At 38.2% G+C, this 22,548-nt stretch overlaps 1 protein-coding gene across 2 annotated transcripts in view; it reads left to right on the forward strand.

The window, feature by feature from the left end:
- Positions 1-22,548, forward strand: part of igsf21a (immunoglobin superfamily, member 21a) — a 158,055-nt gene that overhangs the window by 40,204 nt on the left and 95,303 nt on the right. For both annotated transcript variants that reach the window (XM_046382406.1, XM_046382407.1), the window contains exon 2: positions 11,644-11,756. In XM_046382406.1, the coding sequence (XP_046238362.1) occupies positions 11,644-11,756 (113 nt within the window). The remainder of the gene's footprint in view (positions 1-11,643; positions 11,757-22,548) is intronic.

The following is a 22,548-nucleotide window of genomic DNA, read 5'->3' on the forward strand; positions in this document are numbered from 1 at the left end:
CACTGGGGAGAGGACTGCAGTCAAGTCAGAAAACTTCACTGATACTGTGTATCTCGGTTCTTTACTTGTAATTGCACTACAGTGGATGAAAACTACTTGAACTCATGCTTGATACATCAGGGAAGAAGTTAGAGGAGCCAGCAGTTTTCTTGCAGTTATGACTTTGATCTCTCTATGTCCCATGAACGCAATGCCTGGCTGAGAATCTTCTAAAACTATTATGTGCTTATGTGCCACTCTTTGAACTTCCTGTTGTATTTATAGTGATGAATTGCTGTAGCTTTTAAACTTCCCTTAGATTGTCTCACTGATTGCCATCACACCTTGTACATGACAAATTGGATACCTCAAAAAGCTGGATGACTCCTTTTTTGAAAAGTACTTAACAAAAAAATGTGATTTTACTTTTTCTGTGGGATTTGTCAGTCCCTATCCCATCACTCATTTGTGCTTTCATTTACAACATTTTCAAACTGATCCTCTTGCCTCTAAGCTGTATGATGATTGTGTCAGCATAGATTGAAGATTATGCACTCCAGTTTTCCCTTGCATCATGCTCAACATGCTCTGTCCTTAAAAGGAATTTGCAGGATGACAGAATATCTTTTTTTTTTTTTTTTTTTGTAGCATTGTCTGCTTTTAAATGGAAAAAATATACTTCGCCGTAAGCAAACAAAAAAGATGAGATACAACGGCAGGAAGATTCTTTTTTTAAGGCTAAGATTTAATAGAAATATATAATACATTGCCAGAAATCAACTGAGCCACCAGCACAACATTGAAGGATGTATTTCTCCGAGGTCACTTTGCCAATAGTAGCTCCTGTTTTTTTTCCCTCTTGTGGATTATCAAACCGGATCCCCTCTTTTTGGCCTTGACACTAATCAGAATCCACGTTAATGCTGGATTTGACAAAAAATCAAAACCTCTGCCTGTAGGGGTTTTGTGAGGTGTTTGAGTGAGGCCTCAAAGTGGAGAAAACAAGAACAAACCAGTACAAAGATGTTGTGAAGAGTCACTGAAATAACATGAAATGGCCTTCCTGTAACGGCAGCAATTCTGCTGTGATAAATTGACTCTGCAGTTTATGTTCCCTGCATGCTGGATGCATTCCTCAAATCTACCCATTTGACATTCAGAATGGCCATTTCTCCACACTGCCCTCATCTCCTCCCTCGTTTCATGCCATTGCTCATGACCTGGTGTGATGCAGGGGTCTACAGATTGAATGCACAAACAGTGATTGATACTCTCATGAGTCTGTCTCTGGCTTACCGGGACAACTTGCTTCCTTGGTAACAGCATCATGACTTTTTGAGGCCTTTATTAATATGGCAACCGGATCCTGTTTACCTTATTAAAATCAGATTGGAATATATATTTTCAAGGTGCTGTGACATTTCATTCCTCTGAGTTCTAGATTTGTTTGTTGTATTTATTACAACTAAGTAATGGGAAAAACACAAACAAACTGCTAGGCAGCCTTTAGGAACACCTTCAGATCATTTTGTAGATTGTTTATGCTGGCACTGGAACAGTCAAGAATATTTTTTCAAGATTTTAAATTAACATGAACACCTTGTCGTTTTTCAGTTGTGATATTAATTCTCATATAAAAACAGCACCCATGCATATTAAGAGAAGGTGTTACAATGCCCTTTTATAGAATTTCAAAATGTATCTCTTATTCATCTGTGTATTTTGCCATCTATTATTCTGTGTTTTTATGCCTGTGTTGGTGTGTTTTCATGTGTGTGCATGTGTCACTAAAATCGGACTGTGACTCCTGCTTAGCTCTAAATGTATTTACAGCGTTTAAATAACACCCACACTCATTGGACCAGAGGAATCAATCATAAAATACGGTTTGGAAACCTACTTATTTTTGAGGGGTTGGAGTAGGATATGACAGCACATTTTCTGTTTCTACTATAGGTCTCCACTTAATTGTTCAGGCAAAATAAAGCCCTCAAACTTGGACAGACACATTGGTCTCTTCCCGCTTTGTGCTACTCCAGCTGCATGGAACATTATAAGCCATTTCTTTTAATACCAGCTACCTGCAATTTAATGCTCAAATGCTGCTCACTGTAAATTCAAGGAATAACTTATGCAGACACAAGAAACAAATAATTACATTCCAATAATGCTACACAGTCCAAATATTTCATTTAAAAAAAAGCAGCACCATCTGCTTAAAAGACAAATTATTACCTCATTAGCTGCTATATTTACCCTGCTGACTGTTCCTTGTTTTTGAGAGCTTGGACAGATCCAGTGCTTGGTGTTTTACCCTGCAGCACTATGCCAGAAGGCTCTGCTTGCTCACTGTGTGGTGTGCGCCATACACAGTCTCCTAAATTAAGGGACTCTGGACATGCAAGTGTTCTTCAAACAAACAATTTTTGTTCACCGCAACTGTTTGGGAGAGAGCTGAGATGCAGCTCTTGTTGCCAATTCAGTCTATTTGGTGAAGGGAACATCAGTGGAATGGGCAGACAATGGCTGACCCATCTTGAGCACATCATTTGCATTGCCAAAAAGTGTTACTCCAAGGCCAGAAAAGGACATAGAAATTGAGTGGAAAACCTGTTCTAAAACAAATTATCATGTCTGAACACATTTTCACCACTTCACTTAATAATATCTTTCACATTGCAGATGCATGACTTTTTGAGTTCTCCAAAATGTACTAGATGTGTCATTGCTATGAATCTCTAGAGATTGGGCTCAAAACAGAAGTTAATTGCTGTTAGAGGATAGTAGCACTTCAGCACGATTTACAGCATCATTGGCTTTGTGTGCACTGATCCAAAAGCACGTAAGGAACCAGTTGTGAGTGCCCCTTCAAGAAATAAAAAAAAAGAAAAAACAAAGAAAAGTTTCGCTATATGACTTTAAATTTGCTTCACTTGCAAGCCAGCAGAATCTCTTGTAGTCAGGTCTCATTGTTTAACATGTAAAGTTACTTTCAGATGACTTTTGGTTCAAAAATTTTATTCTCCATTTTACACAGTTTTTGTTTTTATCCACTGTAATGAACATTAAACCTGTCACTTTGTGTGTTTTACATTTTAGCGCCTTTGCTGGACTCACAACCAGAGCTGTAATCCTTGCTTACTGATAAAGTGCAGTGCTTCTGAAGTGTATGTATGTAGCACTGGTGCTGAGAGCAGAGTGCTGCATTGGTGGTTTTTTTCTCTCTCTCTCTCTCTGTTTGTCATGCACTCCAGGAATGTGAATAAACAAATGCATGGTAAACTCCCCACACTGATTATATCAGATATTACAAATCTCCAGAGGAAACACACAACCTAATGGCACATTTATCCTGTACATACAAGCTCTCAGTTGGATAATCTACACCAGACATGGCTGGTCGTGTCATTTTTCCTGATGGTGTGGCCATGGAGGGTCTGTTGTCTCCCAGGAGGCCACTTGCAAGCCAGAGCGGTGGTCATCCTCTGTCTTTATCATGAAAGCCTTGTCTGACTACAACAAATATCCTGCACCTCTCAAAAGCGTGTTTAAAGGCTCATCTCCCTGTTGGTGTTTATTTACTTTAAGAAATTGCATGACAGGATTTTAACTGGATTCATGCTCCTGAGGGTCGTCAAAGTCACTCAGCAAATCAATGAATAGCTTCAATTCAAGTGAGGGGAAAGCACCAGTTCTAATTTGCATTTCTACTTGATGGCAGAGGAACACTAATACTGGGATAGAAAATGAAGAGTGGGATACAGAGGGATCAGAGTCATGGCTTTCTAGTTGGCCAGCTAACTGAAGCAGTGACATACACACCACTGCATCTCACTGCAACTCCATGTGGGAAGGCTGGCTGCATTTCCTCCCTGGCTCCAACTCTTCCCACCAATGACATGATAATGCCACATGCCTAAGGCCTTTCAGAATGAGGACCCACTGATAGCGTTCCTCATGATTGCTATCCACTATAGCAGTATGAGCTTGCGGGAGGGCGGTGGATTACGACGGACGGGTGCTGACACTTGTGAAGCTGAAACATGTCATTAAACAGTAAATCACTCTGATTGAAAAACACATCAGCTCTCAGCTTTCTGTTTACAAAAGAAGACCTTCTCCACAGGCGCAGATTGTGCTCTTGGCCAGAATAAATCAACAACCAGTCATCCAGAGTCTCCTTCTACATAACACTTCCAGAGCTCAGCTTGCGTGTGCAGTTACAAATCACTACCTGAGTGTGTGCTGTGTGTTGACTTGATTTGTTGAAGGTGAAACAGTCGTAACTAACAATTTTCACTTTTTAAAACAACTTTAATCAAATTATAGTACCTGCTTTTATTTTAGCAGTACAAAGATGAAGGTGTAGCAGTCTGTGCTATTAAAAATATTAATTTAATTTTATTATATCATTTATTTAATTTTGGAATTTTAATATTTTACTTTATTTTTTTATTATTTATTTCAGGAATATGTCAGATCATGTAGCGTAAAATACAGTGTTCTTTGATGGGTGTACATGTGTGAAATTTCTGTATACCGTTTTGGGGAAGTTTGGTTCATCATTTTAGGTTAGGACACCATGACACTTGTGAGATCTGGGGACACAGCAAAACAGGTGGATACAGCTTTCCAACAGAGACCAATAAAGCAACATAAGTTGTCAAACAAATCACTTGTGTGCAGGCAATAAGGCAAACATGACCAAAGTAAGAGCAATGTTGCAAAACAGATGCATTTTACTTGAAAATAAATGTGTGTTTTGCTCCAATACTTCCTGATAATGCAACAAAGTACAAAGGTTTGAATACAGTTTGACTTTTCAGAAACACAAAACAAAGAAGAAATAAAAAAAAAAGACTTTTGAGCCAAAAAAAACATCCACTATTGCTATGCTTTAATGCTGTACAAAACTCAGGGCTCTGACTGTTTCTCAGGTTGTTTGAAATGCAGCAAATTCACAAGAACCTGCAGCTATAGGCTCCGTTCACAAACCCATATTCCTGTCTCTAGCACCAAACCGGGTCATGCGACTGTCCATCAACAAGTTTAGAGGGGACTTTTTTGTGCTCCAATTATCTTTATTAACCTTGATATTCGGAGAAATAAAAGGATGTATGAGGAAATGTACTTCTGTGGTGCTCTAATAGCCACTAAGTTCCTCACTTAGTGGATATTTTTTATTGAGAATAACGTGAATAAGATATATAACATGTTCCATTTACATAATCTATACCTCGTTTGCCTTAGGCTCTGTACTTTAACATTTCTCAGATGGGACTTATGGAAAATTGACGGAATGCAAGAATTACAAATGGGAAAGTTATGGTTGGCAAAGCATGTAAAACATTAAAATGTCATCTTTGGTTTTTCCAAAGAGTCTTCTGTCCCATTAACAGCACATCACTCGTTCACTTGCCTTAAGCTCCTGCTATCAAATTATTCACCTGGCTTTAGCAGTGCAGTTATTAGCTGCATTTATTGATTACCACATGTGTCCTCATTGCTGGAGTTTCATACGGTAGTGGAAAAGGTTTTACAATACATACATATTTTTCCACAGATACTTTCTTTCTCTGGAAGTGCTAATGTTTAAATGCGTTTTAGAGACTACAAATCAGCTCTGTTTGTTTACACTGCTTAGAGGCTCAGATGAGGAGCAGAGCTGAGAAACTCAGCCATTCATTTTTCTCATGCGTTCAGCTGCTTTGACATCTAAGCAAAGGTAGGCCATATCCATAAATCACAGAGCACAATAACAGGCACATTTTGGGCTGGTCCATCATTGGCTGTGTTTTGTTTTCTCATTGCATCTTGGCAAATTGCTGTTATTAATGGGAGAAAGCATAGTTTGCAGCCCTCATTAGATGCTGTTCCAACAGCGCCTCTGATGGATTAAGACAAGCTGGAGGCCTTGTCTGCCTCTACAACCAGCTAATATGAGCCAATTAAATGCCGTGCACTCTCTGGCCACTCCACACTTGCTTATGCACTTTTACAGTGATATCCAAATATTCCGCTTCATGGCCAAGTGGATTATGGTTTCAAGACAAGTAGATTTATTTCAAAGATTTTCTGCAGAACTGTATGCTTACCCTCATATTCCGTGATAATAAATTATGTGCCTTTAAAGCGGCTGGTTTCTCTGGGGATGCTGAACATTTCACTTTGATCAAATACAAATTAAATCTTTGTCCACATTTTTTTTTAAATCTCTCACCTCAGTAACTGGAGCTATTTGTGACACAAGCTCTGTGGTTCTCCCGGAGATTTGAGAGTCATGGATATGTTTGGTACTGTTAGATTTCAAGGTATAACAACATCCTGGCAGAGAGTCTGATTCAGGTAGAAGAGGCTTATGGGTAGGAGGCTGCGAGCACTATATAAATATACCTGGGGCTTCCTTTGAATGCAGGGCTTATAAGCACAGGAAGGATCGATACTGTGCAGCTCTAGCATGAAAACAGAATCTAAGTCTCTCTGTCTGTTGAATTTAAGCTCAGCTAAAGGGAAGGTGCTCACGGTGACAGACAAAACTTGTTAGGGATTCCTGGACATATCCAGCTTGACACTGAAGTCATATTTCCTTAAAAGACTCAAAATGTCGTCTATTCAACAGTACAGTACATGTGTGAGTTGAACAATTTTGCTTTGTATTCTTACTCTACAGATTGCTCTTTTCATTGGTTCGAAAAGAATCGCCTTTCCCTTTTAAAGCTGTTGGTTCTGTTTGTTTTAGTGGTGTTTGCAACGTGAAGGTCAATAAAAACAACAGTGTGGTCATTTTCGGTTGTGAGCAAAAGTGATATATGTTGGAATCAAGGCTATGTGACTGGGACTGGGTTAAAAGAAGAATTTCTGTATGTTTTATATTTAATGAAAAGACTTTTGTTGATTGAAGAAACTGATAACCTTCCTTACTGTTTGTGAGAGCCTGCACAGTAGATTAAATGTTGATTTTTCAATTGCGAGTTGGCAAACAGGCTGATTGGAGACTTGTGTCCACTCAGAACTAATACAGCTCAGGGACAGCTGTCTAAACGATCGCAAGTGTTGAATTATCTCCGATGGGTGATGACTTACATAAACAATCGCACACAGTTGATTTTTATGCTCAGATCTGAATTAACACTGGAGTTTTGCTGTGTGAATGTTAACCCGCGTTTTAACAAGGGCATCGAGCATAACAAGAGATATTGCTTTGTTGGAATGCTTTCAACAGAGAATTGGCAAATAAAATGTGTCTAATTTATTAAGTCATTTGGATAGCATTCGATGGATATTGAATTGCGTGGGAATGTTATGCCCTCATGTCTTGGTATGTGCAGCCGGCAACTGCTCCAGTTTCTCGTAGGGATTATTTGAAATGTGAACTTCCCTGGCACGGGTGCATAACCCATGTAATTTGCTCTTTTAAAAATTTCTCATCCCTCCCCACACGCTCCAGAGCATTTTTCTGTCATTGGCTATGCTATATTTTCCTCTGTGCCACATAGTCAATGAATTGTTCCCAATTAATCACTGCAACCACACAAGAAGACCACCTAGCATCTTGTACAGAATTTTTTACATTGTTTGAATAGTGTGCCTTAATCATTATTTACTTGAGGTTTAATTATTGTTTAAGTGTAACGATCGACCTTTAAAGTGTATTCATGGACTGGATAGCATATCTTCAATTTGGAAGGAATATTTTACAACCTATAGCTGCCACTTGTCCTAATCCTCAGGTGAATTATTGCAGTCAATGGGAAATAAAGTATATTCAAGCATTTTTCATTTACAGAGCAAGAACTCTTTGTAAAAAATAAATTAATTAACTGAAGAGATCTGTATGCTGCTTGGATGAAATTCTCAGTATTTTGTCTTGATAATTGAATATTTAACCCTAGTGTGATATCTGCTGTTACATGCAGCCCTGGTGATTGCCTCAGTTATGTGAAGCCATTTCTGGTTCCTCACTTTGCAGGTAGCTCAACAAGATCATGACTTGTCCCTGGTGTCAAAGCTTGTGAGTTCAAGCTGTGGACTGTGCAGAAAGAACATCTTATAACCTACTCAGATACTGTGATTTGTGACTTAGAGACACGCTTTTAAAGTGATGATTTTTGATGTAAGATGTTTGAAACAGTTAGGTCCAGACAGTTCTCTTGATGGACCCTACATTTTTCCATTTAAAAATTGCCAGCCACATTTTTTTTTTTTTTTTGTAATATGCATTCCCACCCCCTCTGTGGAAAACTCACAGAGAGACATTAACAAGGCCAGGCTGCTCCACTTGAGTTCGTAGTAAGTGGTTAGGATTTTCTCTAAGAGCATCAGCTCTGTGTTAATGACATGCAGTCTCCGGAAAGGTTTATCCATTCAGTTTGACTCTGAAGGGAAGATCTCTTCAACCTGCTGATTAAATTAAGATTTCTAAGAAGCATATCTAGGTGCACTGACACAGGATCTATGTCTACCAGTGCACATACCCAAGACTATCTGTTTTAAAGGTAACACTGAACCTCTGCAGTGAAAATGTCTCCATCTCACAGTTGTGGAACGGTTTGCTGGTCATTATTGACTTCTTTTCAGTTTAGAATTGCATATTGTGTAGTCATTTTCTGAAACGGAAGTTCACTATGTGTGCCTTTTCACTTTCCTGTACATTCTCAATCATTCTTAATAGTCATATTCTTTTGACACTGTCCTATATGTAAACCAAGATAATTGTGGAAATCTGAAAATTTTATGGTACTATGTTTTTTTAACGTTTATTTCAAGTTAAATTTATTATTCAAGAATAACCATTGCTCACACTGCTGACTATTTTTACAAGCTTAAAACAAATATAACAGTAACAAACCTAAACTTTGTTTTGTTACATACCAGCAATATATGTAACTGAAGAGCAACTCAACTATATAACAAACAACATTATAGCAAATTGTAATGTAACATGAATTACTTTAATACCAGTAATGGCTATTGAAAAGTAAGCAACCAAGCTACCAGATCCAATTTGTCTTTTTGCCTGATACACTCTACTACACTGAAGCTACTCCCCAGAGAAATGTAGCAAGCTAAGCTTACATGGCAAAAGCAGTTTACTCCATCAACAGTGTTTTTCAATACACTGAATCAACTACATTCCAAGTTAGAGCTATCTCAGTGATCAATAAAACTGGCAGTCAAACAGAAAGGCAGGTATAAAATGGTAAGTTGAACTGTTTATCAAACAATAAGCTGTGCTCTCTGCTTCCACCACTTCAAAACCAACTTGGTGAATAGAATAAAAATCAGATCCTGACTCCATTATGATCTGTTCCTCTCAGTCCTCAGTTTCTCTGATATATCTTCATCAAAACTCATGTCCTGCAGCAGAGATACTGTAAGCTAAAGGAATAGTGAGTGATGCCACCATCATACAAAATTACTTCTGTCGGCTATACTATATAGTATATACAGTATATATATACTTGATCAACAAAACAACTAAACTACTGAAAAACTATTTGACTGAGAAAACAGTGACGCTACCTCCATGTTACTCGGAAATGCAGTTAAATTAGTAACGGTGAGACTTGTAGTACCACTGCTGCTCAGCACTGAAGTCATTTCTACACTTCATGACCATTATCTGTCCAGACCCATCTTCATGATCATGTTCATGAAAAGGAGAAAAAAAAACTGAGACTGTTCACTTTAGAGCCAGGCCTAGTCCAGCCCCATCTCTAGGTCCACTGCACCTGCAACCTAACCATTAGGTCAAAAGAGGCAGAGCTGGACCAGCCCTTTGACTCTGCAGTGAGGATCGCTTGAACAAATGTGGTGTCTCCACAAAAACTAACTTGATTTAGGATGCCATATATTCACTCACTGCATTTCAACACTTTCTGGGCAAGACGTTAGTTTGTTTCTAAAAGAAGCCCTGTGAGGTCACAGTCATCCAACTCTGTGGGCCTACAGTGCATGACATCAATAAGAAAACTAAATAAAAATAATAGTCCTTTTTCACTATATGCAAACAGATTTTTACACACTAACATTGTACTCTCCTAGAGTTAAGGCTGTTTCCTTCACTCCAATGTATCCTCCATACAGTCTTCATTTAAATGCCCCCTTCCTGTTGGGTTGTATTTATTTTTTCACAGGTCTTCACATTATCACCAGGTAATTGCTTTTGTATCAGCCCATCTTTATTTGCAAGATATAATCTTTTACCTCTGCTGATATGCTATACCATTATCACCTTGGAAATGTATGTGATTATGGAATAGTGAAACTGTACCTGCAGGTCCATTTGAAACACTGTGTAGATGGATGTGCAAATGGATGATGAGCAGGAATAATGTAGCAAGGTCAGGTGTCCAACTCTAATTCAACCGAATTTTTCAATTTAAAATCTGCGCAAATTAAATAGTTTGCATCTGCAGGTTGTTTCTTTTCCTTTTTTTTCTTGATTTTATTGGCCTCTGTGTGTGTGTGTGTGTGTATGCATATTCCTGTAGTTGTGGGGACAAAATCCATTTACACGGTTACTTTGTGAGGGCCTACCTTACTTATGGGGACAAAATGCAAGTGCCCACAGTGTAAATCATTAAACATTAGGGTGAAGGTTAGGTTAAGGTGTGGGTTAGGATAAGGCAAGTAAAGTTTATTGTTATGGTTAGGTGGTGGTTAAGCCTCCAGGAAATTAATGTAAATCTATGTAATGTCCCCAGAAAAGTGCATGTGTGTGTGTGTGTGTGTGTGTATTGCTGTTAATGCCTGTTTTCACAAAAGCCTCAGTTAACAGAGCAGCTCCAGGATCTGTACTGCATGGCACAAATCCAGCATCTGATTCTGTGATTTCTAAGTATAAGAAAATAATTTATTGTTTACAGATTATGACTGAGCTGCCCTCACAGGCAACACATTTTCATCATAAACCCAATACTTCTGTTTTGTTGGTTCTGACATTTCTCATCATGTTCTTTGTATTTGCTGACTATGAATGAGAAAATACTCACCACATTTGTAAGAACTGTGATGCCATCCAAAGGCCTTTGCTTCTGAGGTTTATTGACTGTGTGTGTTTACTCAGGGCCAGACAACTTCAGATAAACAGCTGGTGGAAAGCTTAAAGATATTTTGCACAGGAAAGGTTCATGCCAATAATTTATGGTGAGAAGCAATTTTGTGTCTTACAGTCATGCAGGTTGCCCACATTTTTCTATTTGAAGGGAGATGAAGTTAGAGAGAACAGAACAGATAATACTACTTATTATCAAGAAACTGCTATGCCAGCTACACAGTGCATATCCCATAGCTTAGTGCTCTCAGCTATTGAAATGGTTGCACTGTAACTCAAGTTTGTTTCTTCGAACATCCTAAGCATATTAAGTCATTGTGAAAGGTCACTGAAAGCTCACACTTCTGCTTAAGTAACCACTGAAGTGCTTTTTAACAAGATACCCTGGTGAGGGAGAGTCCTTGTTGTACAATTGTATAAAGATAAATCACTTTTCCAAAAGTGAAAACAATCCAGTCTTGAGCTTTTTAAATGCATTCACAACTGCTCTATTGCTATTCTCCAACATTTACCTCAGCAAGAAAGAAAATACAAAAACATATATCTTATTCAGGCAAACTCTTTCTCTGTTTTCATAAAAGTCTTGTTTGCTCTTCTTTGTTTTTCAGGATATTTGACAGTTACCATAGAGCCCTTGCCTCCTGTTGTTGTGGGAGAGACTGTTACTCTCAAGTGTAACTTCAAAACTGACGGAAGGCTTCGAGAGATTGTTTGGTACAGGGTGAGTAAACCTTTTCACACTTGCACTCTAGGCAATCTTTTTCTGTCATTTCTAATCACATGAGGAGGTCAGTACCAATAGTCATATCACAGGTTTATGGCAATGTTAAATTGCAGTTTGATATTGTACAACCATGCACTGTCATACTGCAATTGTTAAGAAACAAGCTATTATTTGGGCCAGCTGTATGGGAGGCATCACTTGCTGTTGCTTGGGAATTTGATTTCAATCCACTGGTCATTACCATCATTTCTTAATAGTTCACAGCTGGCGACTCAACAGTTATTAAAATCGCAGTTGGTGTACTACACTGCCTAAGTGCTGCCAATAATTAGATTGCTGCTGAAGGAGAAGAAAGCAAAAGAAAAAAATCTTTGTATGTCCTAGATGAAATTTCTTTGACCAGTAAAACTGACAGGTTTTGAAGTTTTGTACCAAAGTAAAGATCGGTAAGACAAAAAAAAAAAAAAAAGAAAAAATCAGAAAAATATTACGGTTCACAAATCATACATTTCTTCCACTTGAAGAGAGCTGCTGATAAACACTTGAATAGAAAGGAGTACAGCAGCTGCTGCTATCACACCCTTGCATGACCATTTGTTTTTGCAAAAAAACTGTCCAGTAATTCAAGAGTGGTGGTGATTGGACTTGTATAATGTGGTACAGACAAATTGCAGAGCCTGAAATGTTATCAGCCAAGCCCTTGGGTTTTCTGTAAAATGCACTGTTATTCTGTCTTGTGCCTTTCATTATGTTTGTGATATAGTCTAAAAACTGATGGGCTTCCAAACAAACAAGTGAACAGCACACTGACAGATTCACTGAAAGGGAGGTTTTGCTGATGGGAATATGGGGAGGGAAAATTATAAGTACACTTACTATGAGAAATTCTGTTCAGCCTGTGAAACTGGTTCTATGTGTTTGTGTTCTATATTTTTGGTTGTGGAGGAAATCTTCAAAAAGAAAAGAAAGTAAGAAGAATAACCCTGACAATACCGTCAGGCAGAGGGTGGCATGACCCACACTGGACAAAAGTCAGTCTAATTTGGCCAGTGCTGATTTTAGCAATCATCTCTTGTGCATCTTCCAACTTGGAAAATGAAATTGCAAAATTAATGAGAACCAGTGGCCCACAGTGACAACTGAGTATTCACTCCAGGGGATGGCTGTGAGGAAAGGAAATTCAAAACGATTCATCTAAAATCAGTGCACAATCACCACTACAATTCATCATTTTCCATTGAACTGTATTGGGTTACCACCTGGATGAAAACCTTTCTCTGGAACATTATCCACTGATTGCACCAGTTCTTTACCAAAAAGCAAGCCTCTGTGGACAAAAAGTCAAGCTTCAAAAGCAGGATTTATTTCTTTCTTGTTGTACTGAACTGTATTAGAATGCACATATGTACCCAGTACAGTAAATTAGCCTTTTGGCAATTTATTTATTGCTTCAACAGGAAGCCTGTCTTTGGAGTAGCTTTTCCTTTCTCGTTTTTATTACTGTGAAATAAAACAGTGTCTCTGGACTCATCTTAGCAAATGCTGACCTTTCAAGGTACGGCAAAAAGAGATTTATGGCACTTTACACATTCACCTTAGTTTCATATATCACTTTCATTGCTGTGACAATTTCATTTAATCGGGCATGGATTGGAAAGTGTTGTTTTGCTTATATTCTGTCCGATTTTTATGGTGTCTATTGATAGCCATAGTTTAAAGGGAAAAAGAATGCTTAGAGAACACAGCCGCCCATATTAAGTGTTCTCAAGAGGAAAGCAAAAAGGTTGCAACAGAAATCGGCTCCATCTCTCCAGTGGCCACTGCTCAGCACAGCCGTAGATAAATTATAAATCAATTACCCACACTTGGCTGCCAAAGTTTCTTTAATCTCTGTCTTTTATTTGACTAAATACTGTTGACTTCTCATTTTACCTCCTGTTCAAATGGAACTGGGGTTGATACTCACCTGGGGAATCTAATCGAAGCTTGGCCAATCAGACACGAGGCTGAATAAACTGAATATTTCAGCAAGTGCTCATATGTGGTGTTACATCTTGACATATTCTGTTTGAGGATTTTTTTAACGCATAACTCATCTAGACTGTGGTCAGCATTAGCATGTCTTAGGATGTACTTAAGATAAACCTGATCATTTTAGAGAGCCTTTCAAGACACACTAAAATTTTCTACAACATTATATTCAAAGCTAGTGAGATAAAAGTAATGGATTTGATATGAGTTACCCCATGGTTTCTATTTTATTAAAGCATTTTGAATTTCCTTTTATGTCCCTTAGTCATGAATGTTAAAATTTTTAAGGACTGATCAAATATTATCACTACAGAGTGGAGTGGAATGTGTGTGTGTGTGTGTGTGTGTGTGTTGGGGGGGCAACATTTATTCTTTTAAATCCACACCTTCCCCTTATTAAGATTTTCATTTTATCTTTCCCTTTGTTGGGAATGACTTTTCATACTTTGTCATCACTGAATTAATATTAAAAACAGTTAAGTAGCAAAAACATTTCTTTGTCTGTGAATGACAGATGTAGTTTTCCACATAGTGATGTAGTTTGGGATCAGTTAACTCCAGGTTAGATCTATTATGAATTCTTTTAAAACTCCAATAAGTCTAATTTAAATAGACTGATTTAGGATTTGGAGTTCTGGGGCCTCTGAAACCACAAAAAGGAAGCTTGTCATTCTCTGTAGCAGATGTCAGAAACATGTTGTCTTTTCAACATCACATATATACACAATTTTCATTTTACATGCAATTCAAGGGGATAAAAGAATTTAAAGTATGTTTTTGAGCTGATGAAGCTGGGTTTTTAACTCTTTACCCAATCACTGCATATCCTACAAGATCCAACTGCCTTTACCACGTCAAAACCATGACAGGATATGATCCCCTATTACCCCTCTCATTTTAGTTTGCTCAAGATTAGAAATTTGCAGACAGACAAAAACAGAAACAGGGAATGAATGCAAGAGAGTGAGAGCAGTCCTCGGTAATGAATGTTGTATAGCCCCGCAGCTAATGCTTCGAGAGCAAATAAATGAAAGCCTCTCGAGTATGTAGGATATTGCACTACAGGCCTCATGGATGTCTGTAGTGATACCATCAAGCTGTCCGTCATGCTTTAATAGCATACCAAATAGTCATGATGGATCATTTGATAGGATGGTACTAATGGGCTGCCTCTTTGTGAGAAGAATGTCGGCATGGTGGCGCTCAGTGACTAAAGACATGCATTCAGGCTCTGCTCATTTTAATCGACGTCATTCTGATGAATATGATAAATATATGCATATAGAACCTCTCCCAGTGGGTACCCAGGTATGCAATGCTGTAAGTTAAAGAGCAAGCGGTGTCTGTTAACTTGCCTGTTGAGTGCAGTTCTGCACAATGGTTCATTTTAATCACTTGGTCAAATCTCTGCTCTCCCGTTCTCGCTCCTCTCCTATTCTGCCCATTACAGAATGGGCATCCTCACTGACATAACTCTTCTGGGATCTTCTCTTTCAGCAGTACAAGTGTCTTCCCTAAGATCCTTCTCTAATTTACCACTGCTGTGTCTGCTAGCTGAGCTGCTTCTCTGCTCATCATTCAGCTGTGTCCATTTCTGTCCATTTCATTAAAATGATTCAAACTCACCTGTATTTATAATCCTGCTCTCAGCTGATTTAAACAGCCCCCACTCCATGTGCACTACAAGGACATAGCTTTACAAAATAACATGCAACACTAACAACTAAAGAGAAAAAATCAATTATATCCTGAAGACCTTTTATTTTCTTCATGTTAACAATTTGCAAAGGAGCTGTGTGGATTATTAGGAGTGTGAACTTGCTACAAAACGCTTAAGTCCAAACTCCACTCTCAAAACTTATTTCTTTGTTAGATGTGGTCTTGTCTCAGTATTTTTAAATGAAGGTCAGAAAGAACTGCTTTCCATTGTGAGATTTTTAAATCAAATCCCTACACAAAGTAAGAAAAGATATTTTCATTCTTCAAAAGGAGCCTCAGAGGTTAAACATGGTAGGCCATCTAGGGTGCCCTTTCAAAGTGTTGGAATGCCATAGAGGCTGCCCGACATGCTCAGAAATTTGATTGGTCTCTGTTGCGTTCGCTAGGTTGCGGGTGAGACACGGGAAAGCCACGGGTGATTAGTGGTAACAGGTGAGCAAGTGGGAGGTTCACTTACCTGGTTGAAGCATGGGCCAGTAAACAGTTGAAACGTAGACAAGTAATCCAATAGCGGCAAACTAGAATCCGGAAATGAACGAGCACGAGCTATAAGAGGGTACGAGCACTAGTTTGGCATGTTGTCTCGTCAGGAGAGATGCGCCACCGGTAAGCTGCTGTTCACATTCTTTCAGCTGCGGTTTAAGTTTGTCTGTTGTTTGTGTTGCCGCTGTGCTGCCGTGATGCGGTTCATGTGCTTGACAACTGTTACTTTGGTCACGCTGATAAAACATTCTTAGCGGTCTGTTGATTAACGTTGCCGGTTTCATAGTATCCGTGTCTGTTTGAATTGTAGCGCTTTCACCGTCACATGAGTACACTTCCTATTTTGCGGTTGGGTGACGTAGTTGCTTGTAATTGGTTGTATTCCCGGCTGGGTAATGTAGTCAGTCGGTTAATACTAATAATGAATTGCTATGCTCTGCTTTACTATTTAAAACTACATTCACTGGTTGCATTTAGGACAGCACTTTTAGGCTATTGATTTAATATGTATGCATTGTGGTTTGTGTGTGGCAATACAAAGTTTAATGTTAATGTACTTTGCTTGGTCATTCAATTAACACACTATTTATATTGTGCTATTTAAAATGCTTAATAATGCTTACTGATTATTGCAATTGATGGATATGTATTTATATGAATTCATACAGTATATTTAGTCTATATTTGTGTGTTTTTTATATGGATATATTTTTGTATTATTCAGAGTTTATACAGTATGCTTACTTGGCTTTCAATATTGCTGTTTACATCATAGCCTTTTTATTCTATAGGTAAACCTACTGCAACCTACTGCAATTTGTGGCTACTACTACCTACTGCTATTTGTGGATGTTATCAGTGGATTAAAAACTTAAAACTGGAAAATCAAAGAAAGTAAATAAAGACCACAAAGAGTTATAACAACGTGTCCTCTCCTGGCGCCCCGTTCGGTGGGGAGAATCTTAAAGAACCGAACAGTCTCTATGTGCCTCTGTCTTTTTTTCTAGAGCTGTGGTAGTCCTAACATCTGAGTCAGGTAATAAAACAGTTTTAATCTTCACTGAGGTTTGTAGCAGTTTCGAAATAAATGCATCACGACTTCCTTTGTTCTGGTGCTCCACTGCATACAGCTGGTGCCCTTTTCTGTTTTTTTTCATTTTTGCCCCTTGATGCCATACAAATAGTCCAGTTGTGCTTCTCTGGTGAGAGGCTCTCTAAATTTTATTGTCATGTTCTACTTATTTTCTTCATAATAAACTTTTATTATTAAGGATTTCAGAATTTCAGCCAGTATGTGGTTCATTTAGGTTTTGAAAGATGACAATTGGAGGCAAATTGCTGGCAAAAATAACATGGGTGCATGTTAAGCATGTTTCATACTGCCAGTTTTTAATCACATTGTTAAACCAAGTCACAGCACACAAAAACACTGTGGTATAATTAGCTTGTGAAATACCAGTAACATTAGCTCCCTGCCTGCTTTTGAATAGCTCACTAAGCACATCCTGGAAAATCATCATTGTGATCCAAGATACATGCAATAGCTGAATATATATTTGTCAATGTGTGGTGCTAGAAAAAGAAATAATGGCTCAGGTCTATCATTTAGGGCTTTCACTTCAAAGGATGTGGGATGGTGGATTTCTTCCCCTCTCATGTGGGTGTGTTGGTATTTGTGTGAAGCAATAACAAATCAATAGTTTATAATGTCGGGAAAGGACAATAACCAAAAACAGTCATAAATCTCAATCATCAGCTGAATACCATTGAAAACCTGTCAAATTTTAATGAAGCCATCTGCCTCCACAAATTCTATTCAGAGCATCACAAGTCTCACGGTTAGCTTTACAAGCTACACTACTACACCTTTAAAGCATTGGATAACTGCTTAAATATGAGACTATATTGTTATCAAATAGCCCTGCTTTTCACAAAAAGTCTGCCATACCTATAAGAATCACCAAGGCATGCTACCTTTGGTACAGCATTGATGAGTGATAGCCATGCAGGGTTACTTTCAGGTGGGTGGTTGCATTGTTTTGCTGATGGATCTTTGGGCACGAGGCTATTGCTTGGACTGTCGTCCTCAGAAAAACCACGGCATGACTTGTTTGGAACAACAGTATTAATTAAACAATACCACAACAACTCACTGTCCAGTGAGTCTGAGAACTTGAGAGCCTTTGTTTTTATTTCTCGGACATAATATACCTATGGAAAATGCATAACATATCAACCCTTCCAAGTCCCACATAATTAAAGTTAATTTAATAAATGTTACAAGTCTGAAGTAGATATCTAGTTTCTGTTATACTGTAATTTCTGAAACCTCTGATGGTTATATTTATTTTGTTGCTTGTCACAACAAGCTCACAAAGAAATAACTGATTATAAGCAATATCTTATGAAAAGAGACCAGAGGTAGAGACAGGAAAAAGGGAGCATTTTGTACAGTGACTGCCCATTAATCAGAAAAAAACAGCAGTAGTGACATATTAACATTATTCCATGATCACCAAATTATTTTAAATATTACAGATCAATTATGAGATGCTTCCTGACCCGTTCATGATCGGCAGAGACTATTGCAAGTGGTCTCTGTCTGGTCGTTTGGTCTGCATGAGGATTTAACTGACAGCTTTGAAGCTACACTCGCTCTCAAAATGCAGCAGGGTCCGAACCAAACAGGTTGGGTCAGAAAGTACGAAAAAAAGCAATATCTTTGTTTTTATACAATGCATGAAAAAGTTAGATTTTGCTATAGAAAAAAATAACCCAAAAATTTAATCTTCACCACCCAGGTCAAGATTGAATTCTTGTGGTCAGCAGGGTGGCCAGGCTTCAGTCCATTATAACCACAGCCACCTCTTGCTACCTCTAAATGCACCACAACAATCTTTCATAACCTGAACCACATACACTTTAGCTGCCAGAACACAACAATACATTATCCATAAAGAAGAGGGTCTATGAAACAGACTAGTAATTTTTGTAGTGCTCTTTGGATCATTTTGGAATGAAATGTGCCAGTGAGTGTACTTCTAATGCATATGTATCAGCTTGAGTTTATGTACATGGTTAAATCTTATGTTCCAAATTATGTACAAACTTTCAACCATCATGAACATGCCACAGCTCTTTGTGGCGCTTTGTGGGAGTTGTCATGTTCAAATGCCGCATGCACAATTCTTCCATTCTGACATATTGCCATTATCTTAACAGCAGAGAAGTGCAGTGCATGTGTACTTAAATGTTTGCCAGCTATGTTTGGCCACAGGCCAGCAACCTTTGTTGCTTTGAGGAGAACATGATGATTATATTTAGAAATATGAAAATAGCTCAGCATATAAAACTCTGACCTAACTACAACTATTCAGTCTAATTCACAGCCAGAAACATATTCTGGGATACTAGTGAGACATTTGGTGCCTACACAAACTCTGCATCACATCTTATTCTAATACCCCCAACTCTTACTTTGCCTCTGGTAGTGTTTTTCAGATTTACTTGTGGCCCACATTTTGACAAATCCCATTAAAGCTGTTGACAGTGTCAAAGCACAATATAACAGCTATGCAAATGACTTATCTCTTGTCACAGTCTGCCAAGAAATAGAGGAGTACATTACCTGAGGGTAGTGTGTCACTGGATTTATTGTTGTCTTTTTCTGGCCACGTGTTACCTCTAAATGCAGTTTCAAAGACATGTTACTGGACACTCGAATGAAAAGTGGAGTGTCCGGGAGTAATCCTGTTTCCTGATAGTGGAGAGACACAGGAGGCGTCATACTGTATGTTAAATCCAAGTTTAAAATCTTCAAGACAGGGTTGCCTGGGCAACTGGAATCTGTGAGTGCAGAAGAGAGCTTGTTGAGCACACAGCACACTCCTGTGGGGTTTTTCGGTGTCTTACTGGCTGCTGTTTAACCTCGAAGTGTAACTGTGTTGGTTCAAAAACTTCTCGTCTCACTTACGTTCTGTTGTAGTTTATGCTTTATGTGGAGCATCTATCTATGGGTCAATCTATATATCTATCTATCTATCTATCTACATCATCAAATGTAATCAAGGTGTGATGATTTTGATAGTTTGCAGTGCAGGCCACCCAAGTAATCACACAAGCTGTCAGTCTGTCTGTATAATATTGGTCTACTTGTCATTTGCCCTACAGTTTATTTTGAATATGCAGGCTTTTCACTGATGATTTTCTCATTCACTTTGTCTCATTTGTCAAATTTTTTTTAACACTGTAGAAACTGTATTCACAGCTATTTCATGGGACATCCCAACATGTCATCCCATGTGTCTGTAACAGGTATTTCTGCATCAAAACCTAGTTATTATGAAAAGTTTTTTTGTCATAATGTGAGCCATACTGGTCAAAATTTTGTTTTTATTTTTTTATTTTATTTTTTTTACACTATGGCAGTCAACCCTGGAAATGTTTGTAATATACAAAACTCTGTTCTGTTCTACCTTTATGTTGACACTGACTGCTTACTGCACAAAAAAAAACAAACTGACAGCTGTGTCTGGCTGAATGCTTGTGTATCTCACTGAGCTTTTTATATTCAGATTTCAACAGCAGGCAAAAGTTTACTGGGCACACGGAAGATGGATATTCACATTTCTGTACACTAATTTCATTTGTGTTTATTTATTTAGCCATCTGTCACTTGTTTTGAAAAAAATCATATTTGATCTTTCATTTAAAGTCATAAAAAGTTGCAGGGCATTTAGGCATTTAGTTGATTGTGATTTGTAGTTCGTTACTGTTACCTGCCAGGTAATTTGCCAGTTTAGCAGACTCATCAGTTTTAATCAGCAAACCATGTCCAAGTGGTTATTGTGGCAATTGTAGATGATTGCACCTACTCTCTTGCACACATGTGCAACTTGCTTGAATGAATGAGATATTGAAATCTGTTATGAATAACAAACTGATTGTTGAGAGATTTGAACTTATTGTTTGGAAAAAAAGATAATTCCAAGCCAAAGCAAATGGATAAACCCTGAGGTTGGTAGTCATAGGCATAAATAGCTGCATGCATTACCACAGCCTCTTGTCAACAAAGAGGACAGATCACTGCTGAATGGGCTTCCTGGTCTCTGTCCATGGAGATGCTCTGGCTCCCAGGACTTGTTCACATTGCTTCCATCATCCTGTGAATCTCCTCACAGCATAATTCAGCACCTTTGTCATACTTGTTAAATAACGCTACACTCCAATGTTTTTTTCTGATAATATATGTACCCAACCTTCAGGCTGTTGTGTCTTTACATAATGACAGAGAGTTATGTCCTAATTTTTAAGTTTGCCAGCTTCAAATGGGAACATAACTTTTTTTCTTGATGCAGAACATTTAGTGTGACAAGAAGTTTCCCTTTTGCCTGTTATTATGATTCATGCCCACTAAGTGCCTACACTCCTTTGCAGTAGAGTTTGTTACTTTTTTCTGTGGACTTCTTGTTTGGCTGTAGCAACATCAAAAGCACAGACAGAGGATGCCTTCATCTTGCCTCTGCACTTGGGTTCAACCCCTGCTCATAAGTCATGCAAAAGGAATCACTTTACACTGATGTGCCCTTTGAAAGGAATAAGCCCCAACACTTTAAATTATCTAATAAACTAAGGAAAAAAGTGATTCAGATACTTGTCTCTGATTGCTCAGCTGTGGGGAAAAAAATGTATGTAGACATATTCAGCAAAGTGTTTAATGTGAGCAGATCAGTATGTTTATTGTTGCTCTTTTATTGTATTTTACAAAATGTGGCATTGTGGTTGAAGATCAATTTGTGTTTGAAGTAGGCCCACAGGAGCCATATGCAGTCTAGTGATAGTAAATTTTGGAATCAACAGCCCAAGTAATCTCTTCCTGACGTGGTCATTGTTTTCTCCAGTTCTGTGTTCTCAACCAAATCTAATTTTACTGAGGAGTTCTCATAAGTGAGCACTTTCACTGTTATGGTAGAATAGCACAATTCTGAGCGCTACATTAATAGTAGAAAGGCTTGTAGTCCTCAAGTCCAGGACTCTGAGTCCGACTTGAGACCTAATTTTAAGGACTTGTGACTTGACTCAGATTTGAGCACTATTGACTTGGACTTGGACTCTGACTTGTGCATTAACTGAATTCGGACTCGTAAATCGGAGACGAGTCCTCAGATTATTTTATTTTATGTAATATACAATAGCAATTTGTCAAAAGCTAATGTCTACCTTAAGTTCAATATTATATGATAATTATACAATGATGTATTTGGATTTAACTTGACTTGAATGTGACTCGGATCAGAAGTGGACTCAATTCAGATTTTTCTTTAATGACTTGGACTTGACTCGGACTCGAACACTGGGAACTCAAAACTGGACTGGGACTCAAAGTAGGACTTTCCCTCTATAAAACGCATTCTATGACAGACTTCCATGGGGGACAGCTGAGTAACCTATCATATGGTGACCATTAGAGACTTTTATTACATTTCAAATCAAAGATGATGTGCACACCTTGGGTGAAAAAAATGTGTTCTGTCCCTTTAAATGGTGACACAAACCT

Source organism: Scatophagus argus, chromosome 3, assembly GCF_020382885.2.
Source record: "Scatophagus argus isolate fScaArg1 chromosome 3, fScaArg1.pri, whole genome shotgun sequence".
Classification (NCBI taxonomy): domain Eukaryota; kingdom Metazoa; phylum Chordata; class Actinopteri; family Scatophagidae; genus Scatophagus; species Scatophagus argus.